This window comes from Montipora foliosa, chromosome 11, assembly GCF_036669935.1.
Source record: "Montipora foliosa isolate CH-2021 chromosome 11, ASM3666993v2, whole genome shotgun sequence".
Classification (NCBI taxonomy): Eukaryota; Metazoa; Cnidaria; class Anthozoa; order Scleractinia; family Acroporidae; genus Montipora; species Montipora foliosa.
In genome coordinates, this window is record NC_090879.1 from 24,937,354 (window position 1) to 24,944,853 (window position 7,500).

General features: G+C 40.8%; 4 protein-coding genes and 1 pseudogene across 4 annotated transcripts in view; 3 read left to right on the top strand and 2 right to left on the bottom strand.

Moving 5' to 3' along the window:
* The window catches only part of LOC137976120 (neuronal pentraxin-2-like), a 207,046-nt gene that overhangs the window by 32,030 nt on the left and 167,516 nt on the right, over positions 1-7,500 (top strand). The window lies entirely within an intron of this gene.
* The window catches only part of LOC137976127 (neuronal pentraxin-2-like), a 51,944-nt gene that overhangs the window by 6,335 nt on the left and 38,109 nt on the right, over positions 1-7,500 (top strand). The window lies entirely within an intron of this gene.
* LOC137976119 (uncharacterized) overlaps positions 1-7,500 on the bottom strand; it is a 28,800-nt gene that overhangs the window by 2,214 nt on the left and 19,086 nt on the right. Inside the window, exons 2-5 of the mRNA XM_068823396.1 lie at positions 3,174-3,392; positions 2,940-3,055; positions 891-1,940; positions 1-713 (exon numbers count right to left, since the gene is read on the bottom strand). The exon at positions 1-713 is cut by the window's left edge and continues 284 nt beyond it. Coding sequence (XP_068679497.1) covers positions 1-713; positions 891-1,940; positions 2,940-3,044 — 1,868 coding nt within the window. The 5' untranslated portion in view covers positions 3,045-3,055; positions 3,174-3,392. The remainder of the gene's footprint in view (positions 714-890; positions 1,941-2,939; positions 3,056-3,173; positions 3,393-7,500) is intronic.
* LOC137975330 (uncharacterized) lies at positions 4,038-5,636 on the top strand (annotated as a pseudogene).
* LOC137975332 (uncharacterized) overlaps positions 6,555-7,500 on the bottom strand; it is a 1,340-nt gene continuing 394 nt past the window's right edge. The window contains exon 1 of the mRNA XM_068822423.1: positions 6,555-7,500. This exon is cut by the window's right edge and continues 394 nt beyond it. Coding sequence (XP_068678524.1) covers positions 6,555-7,500 — 946 coding nt within the window.

Below are 7,500 nucleotides of genomic sequence, written 5' to 3' on the forward strand. Positions count from 1 at the left end.
TCGGCAGCACCTTTTCCGCCTTGTGGGTCAGAAAAGTCAATACGGTGTATCTTGACGCCGGTAGAGGCTGATATCACTGGGCAAGAAAGAATGGTTGAGGATGAGTGATAACAGCCGGCGTTGTCTTGTCGTAAATATGCTCCGCTAACTTCTTTGTTGTCCAGCTTAATGGTGTTGAGTACATCTTGTATTATTTGCACTACTGAGGAACTTTCTTGGTTGCATGACTCGATTATATGAATAAAGCCCTGCCACTGGAGCACACCATCCAAGCGACGGTACACCACAGAGATATGCCAAGAGATCCCTCGCTTACCAAACCAGTCTGCTTGAGATTCTCGATATCTCTGTGGCAGGAATTTCATTGCCCAGTCGTTGACAATTAAGATGTTCTCCTCGTCAAGTTGTTCCAAAACGTCTAACCGTGCCCGGTCTTGGTTAGTTGATCTCAAGATGTGACTTTTCCAGGACAGTATGGCACGTTTTGCTGTCTGGAACAGGAACACAGCTTCGTCATTTTCATCATGCGATGGAAATTTTGTTTCACTGAGGACGCATTCAATCTCCGTTAGGTTTTCAAGAAGACCATGGCATCTGTCACACCTGTCCGTGTGGTCGTGGTCACAACGTTGCTGATAATGTACCTCGGTACTGTCGCTAAGAGCAAGCACTGGACAGTGGTCAGCAACTTGAGAGGGGCTGCTGATGTGAACCTGTTGATAACAGAAAGTTTGAACATAAGCCCAATATATAATCAGTTAAACGAAAAGCAGGAAAATTAACGAGCTCAACACTTTATTTTGTTTCAAGAAAAAGGTTGAATTTCTCCCCTCTTCTTTTATTCGAATGTACAATAGTTACTATCTAAATTTACTTAGTCAAGTGAATACCTTGAAGTCTCCTTTTAGATACAACTTGTCAGTCTTGAGAGCTTGGGCAATCCTTGTCTCCCACTCCTTGCCTGGACCATGGCGAGAAATTTGGCGGACTAGAACAGATAGGTCATCAAACGCGCGAGCACCCTCGGCTGCAAAATAGTCCAGCCCCTGTAGAGATTTTCTTACAGAAGCACTGCATTCGGAGAGTACCCGCCGCATTGTCGATTCACTGAATGGCGTGAAGTTAGTTTCCATACAGTACTGCTTATATTGCTGTACCACCCTCTGCGGTATCATCAGGCGAATCACGTTGGGCACTTCGATTAAGTCCCCTGAAGAAAGCTTCAAATGTTTTTGACCAAATGGAAGGTCTTGCACTAAGTGCGGACTAGTAATGAAAGCGAGGAAGTGATCGAGTTGACCCAAGTCCACTCGAATCCTTGTAAGGGGCTGTTGTGGTACTTCAGCTCCTCTGCCAAACTGCAGCTGATGAAGCTTAGCCATGGTGAAGCGGTACCTTGTGAGACCTGGAATGTACTGAGAAATGTCGTTGAAGCTTGCAACACTAGTCATTATAGAAAGGACCTGCCTGCGAGTGTCCCAGCTGGATGCGTTGTGGTACGCTTCAGTTAAGGCCTGTAAATATGATTGTTCTGAAGGTGATAACTTTTCAACACCCAGAGCCTCGTTCATAGCCGAAGAAGAAGTTAGATTTTGCCACAAATTACCAGCATTTTCAGGAGAAACTGTCTTCAAAACGGTTGATACTATTTCAGTGGCTCTCCTGGTTTGGCGTAGCTTTGTTCTTTCACTAGAATCGCTCCAGCTGATCCACGGCTTTCCAAGTGGTGCAAGTTTGCATGACAAAAGAAACTCATTTAGCTTTCCTCGTGGTTCGTTTGATGTTATAGACGGAGATTCGTCACTATAAGTTGATGCAGTGCTTGCCGTGTCAGGTGACAGAAAGGTCTCGTCGGTGATTTTAAGTTGGCCAAACGTTTCTTCAAAATCCTCGGTAGACTGTTCACTTTCACTTTCCTCGAGAGATGACATCTTGCCACCCTAAACGATAAGGTGGTAGATATATAAGAAAAATTGTAATCTCAACGTGGCTTTTTTCTTCATTTAGTTTAATTAGTCAAGTAATTATAGAGTTGCGCGCGCTCTGCCTTGTGGTCGACAATTACGTCATATCTTGCTATGATGACCCCGCGCGAGGTGATTGCAATACTGCAGCACTAAGTTTCAAAAATTCAAAGAGGCTACGAAACAACAAAGAAAATGAAAGAATTATACAGTTGCTCTGATAATCACAATTATACTAATTTTTCTCAGGCTCAGTGAATATTGTGAAATAAACCCCGAGACGAAATCAACTCTGTGGTTGTTAATTGTCACAAGCAGTATCGCTATTACGGTCATACTATTTGAAAAGGGTCCTGGGAACCTGGGAACGAGCTAGTTGGGGTAAGACAATAGCGGAGTAAGCAAGTGACGTTATAACTGAGACAAACAACACAGAATGATGGAAGATTGGAAGCTTTCCTCAAGCGCGTAAGCTAGTGTTCCTAAAATAATTTTTAAAACGAAAATTCGGCTTTCATTTTCCTCCAATTTCTCTCAGAACACGCTTATGTCGTCTTACTCTTGTTCCAATAATTTGCATTCTATTTTTTTTTTTCTTCGCGCGCTTCGCCAATTACAAGAATCAAAATCTAGTTCAGTGAATCAAGAACACCTGCGCAGTAGATTAAACATGTGGTTTGGCACACTTAGCTTGAAATCTTATGTGAGACATCATAAAACAAAAAGAATGCCATTAGTTTCCACCTTTGCCATCGAACGTAAGGCGGTACTCGGGAAAGAGGTAGGGTTTGTGTTTTTTGTAAATGTAGGATCTTTTGTCTATTTTTTGAGGGGTTTTATTGAGAATTCGATGAAAAGAAACGAAATAAAAGGTAAGCTTGCGTTTGCCATTTCCCGTTAAACGACCTGCGTAAACTCTCTATATTAAATGATACTCTTTGGAGACGAGTGTACAAACGTGTTCTTTTTACTTACCACTACTTCTGCAAAAGTTTCCACACATGACTGAATTTCTATTTCTGGTACGACCGTTTTTTCCTGCTCTTCTTGACTGACTTCTACTAAGTGTTGCTTGCACATCTTACATATTGCTACAATAATAATAAAAATCCGCCGTTAATGTCACATTTCCTTCCATGTATTCTCAGTCTTCCTTGACCCCTCTAATAGGTGGCCGATTGGTACAAAATGAAACGACATTTAACTTACGAGATCCAACTGGAACGAGCTTTCCTGTAGCTCTTAATACAAATGCAGATTGCACGCTGTCCAATCGGTGATCACCCTTAACTGTATCGGTTTTATGTGCAGCTATTTCTGTGGGAACGCTGCATCTCACTTTAGAGCATCTCCACCGAATGCCAAATTCTGCTCTATGACGGGGACATATTGTCTTTGACTTGTAGGACTCGTCCACCGAAAAAATCCCTGAAATACATCAATGTCAACGTTATTCCACGCTGTATTTGCTTAAAAATAGTCATACCAGGCAGTGCCACTTAAATTGTTATTTCAATGTTCATGCGTATTAGGGGTGAAAATAAATGTAGAGCCTTTTCGCGGGCAAGGGGGGGGGGGGGGGGGGGAATAGGGGTTTGAAAATTTTTGCCGGCATGTGTGTGTTTGTTGAAGGAAGGGGAGGACGCTACTTTCTGGAGTATTAGCTGTCACGACTTTTGAAATTACTTTTCTGGGGGGTAGAGTGGGGTGGTCTAAACTAATCATAACAGCGAAATTGAGAGTCTTAAGTGATTGAAACTGATTAAAAACACAGAAACGCAGGATGCGTCGTTTTAGGGCCTGTTTACATGGAGGTGGGGGACCCCAGGTAGGTGAGGTAACCCGCCTAGGTGGGGTAACCCGCCTCTCCATATAATCTCTCATTTTTATTTGATCATGTTTACATGATAGGTGGGGTAACCCGCCTAGGCGGGTTGCCCGGTCTGCCAGGTAGGGTAACCCTGTCAGCCGGGGTCGCATTTTCCCATGTAAACGACTCAAGGTGGGGTAACCCGCCTAGCCGGGGTCGTGTTCATGCGCGCCAAAGCGCGCCAAAATTTGAAGCAGAACAATATGGCCGCCCACGCTTACAAACCCGGCGAGCTTTTTCGCCGGCTTCATCTGGATAACGTGCAACAGAGCGAAGAAAATCAAGCATATTCTGGTATTGTGAGTGAAGAAGATCCGATGGAGTCCCACACATCCACTGTCAACAACTTTACTTTGCCTAGTCGGCCGTCGATAGCACAAGCAGCGCAAGGCAAGAGAAAAGCCTCTGAGAACAAAGAACAGTCAACAGCCCCTAAGAAAACCAAGAAGAACCCTAAAAACAAGGCATGGAGCGCTGATCAAGTTGAACTTTTTTTGAGATACCTAAAAGACTTCAAAACGAAGTGCGACTTTAATGGAATCGATTTCGAGGCCGACCTGGCCTCTATGTATACGGAGATACGTCGGTGTATGGCTGCCGATTTTCCAGAAGAATTTGGTCCCGAGGTTGTTACTGAGCCTATAAAACCGCTCAAAGAAATGAGTGAGAAAGAATACGAAGCCTTCAAAAAACACATAGATAGTGAAAGAACTCATTTAAAAAAAGGGTACGATAGAGTGAAAGAAAAGATTCGAAACGTGAGGCAAGATTTCCGCACAGCAGTGAACAAGGGAACAAGAAGTGGTAGTGGGAAAATTGTTCAAGAAAATTTCGATCTGTTGTCTGAAATATAGGGTGGCTCGCCAGCTACCACGTCCCTTTCCTTTGGAATTGATGCAGACACATTAGGAACAGACATCAGCTCGGAAATACATAATGAAACGCTAGAAGGTTAGTGTTATTAAAAAAGTTAAATCTTCATTTTTATATTTATTCATTTATTTATTTATTTATCTATCTATTTATTACAATATATGGCTAAAAGGCCAAATGATAATTTTTAAAGGAGTCCTAAACCCCATGGCCATATAAAAACAGATTTTAACCTTTGAATCTCCAATATCAACATACAAATTTAACAGTCATCTTCTCTTATTGTTCTACTTGGGGTACTATTTTGAAAGATGAAAACAAATTTTCTATCATTAGTAATGATTCCCATGATATTCATTGCCTGAGTGAGTGCTGCATGTTGAATGGATATTATGAAGAGTTATTGGCTGTTGATCACAACTGAGGCAAGAGGCCTGTTCATACTTTTGTTGATTTATGGCAAGTGATGAAAATGACTATTATTTAAGAAAGAAGAAATAATTATTCTGTAAGACAGTTCTTTTACCTCCAATTATTCAATTTTACAAATTGTAGATGCATCAACTGTAGAGTCAACTGATTCCTCCAGTGAAAGCCTATCTGCAGAAACCCCAGTACTATCCCCAGGTCAGAAAAAAAGTAAAGGTGTCTCTCTCTCCAACATCCCCAAGTTGGTTGACAATAAGAGAAGGCATATGGAGAAAACACTGTCCCAGGCGCAACGAGACCAGCTGTTGATGAATACTGCTAAAGAAGATCTTCTCATGAAGAAAGAAATGATGGAGTCATTTCAACAATCAAACAAGACATTGGAAGAGTCCATATCAAAGATGACCATGTGTTTAACATCTCTTGGAGATGGAATTGCCAGTGGGATGCAAATGTTGGCAATGGCTCTCTCTGGTCAACCCCAGAATAATGTTCCTTAAGTTTCCCACCCACATTTCAATACATACAGTGGCTTTGCATCCCCACCTTCATATGGCAACAACAATTATTGTACCCCATTAACCAGACGTTCTGTACCCTCCCAGTTCAGCAGAATTGGTAGTGAGGAAGTGATGCAGTCCATCAATGAGCAAGGACCAATTCTAGGGCCTACTCGTACACTATTAGAAGATGAAAGCTTTCAGCTCTGATGATTACATAACAGTGATATCCTAGATGAACAAAAAGACATTTGTTGTGTTACAGGTCCCTTTAAAGATTTGATATTTAATCTATATGATTTCCAGTACATATTCATATTAATATATATGAGGAATGTAAACATTATTATTTAAGCGTTTAAATGTTATTTAAATGCATCTTTAATTGCAAGGTGTTATAACTCCAACATTTGGGCTAGTTAAGCTGTTCTATAAAGCAACAACAAGATAAATCCAGACAACTTGCATTTGTTCGAGTATATTTTAACAGTTTATTAAATCCAAGTAAAATAACAACACAATGAACTAAACAGCCATGAAAACTATCGAGTTTGCCTCTGGAACAAGAACAAAAGAAATTATTTAATTAGACAATACCACCAGGAAAATTAATGAAATAACAAAACAAACACTACAACTGATTTCTATAATAGACAGGTGGAGTGAGTTCCTATAAAACTGTGCTTTCAAGTATAAAAAAAAGGAACAGAGTTACAACTCTATGGTTGTACAATGGGAATATGTGTACCATCTACGCACCCAAAGGATTATGTTTTAGTTTAAGTGGAACGATCTTGATTCCACTAGTTAGCTTGCTGTTCTGTTATTAAAACCTCACAAGTTTTATGTGATTATGACTACATTCACTCAGAAAGGAATCTGTTTATTTTAGATAGCAGTATAAGCTAAATAAACAAATCAGTGAGGAATGTGTTCCTTGTAGAAGGATGTGATTATGTTTCTCACATAAGCTCCCTCAGCAGTGTTGAAAGAATATAACCATTCTGGTGCATTTTCAGGTTGTGCCAGTCTATCACGTGCCATTTGCTGTGCAACAACATCATCCTCTACATTCATGCCCTGCAACTCACAAATGTTGTGAAGTACAAAACAGGCATAAATAATGCTGGGGATAACATTCAATCCCATGTCATTTCTTTTGTTTAAGATTTGCCATCTTGCTTTAAGACGGCCATAGGCACACTCTATTGGGTTTCTAGCACTCCTAAGCATGTTATTAAAGATAACCTCTTCATTTGTGCGAGTATTGGGGAATTCCTTCATGCAGTATGGAAGTAGGGGGTAAGCAGGATCCCCCAACAATGTAACAGGTATGTTTTCGTAGCCTGGTAAAATTTCTTTATAACACATAGGAAGTCTTTCCTCTCTTAAAAGTCTGTTTATTCTCGAATTACCAAAGACTCTTCCATCATGCACACTCCCTGGCCATTTCACGTCGACGTCTAAAAATAGCCCTTTCCAGTCACAAACTCCTTGAACATTCAAGGTGTATTTCAGTTTATAACTAAAATAGTCATGAGGATTCTCGCTTGGTTGTGCAATGGGAATATGTGTACCATCTACGCATCCAAAGGCCTGTGGAAAACCATATTTATTTTCCATGCCATCAATAAGTTCCTTCATTTCTTGAACGGTATTGGGCAATTTTATGTATCTTGGACCTAAAACATCAGTAATAATGTTGCATACTTTTCGAACAACTACGGAGACTGTGCAATGCGCAACTCCAAATGCATTTGCTGTCATCGTGAGAGAGCCTTGATCCTTCAAAAAGTATAGGGTAATGGCAAGTTGCTTTTCCACTGACAACACATCAAGTCCTCTTAGTCTCCTACCAGGTTGA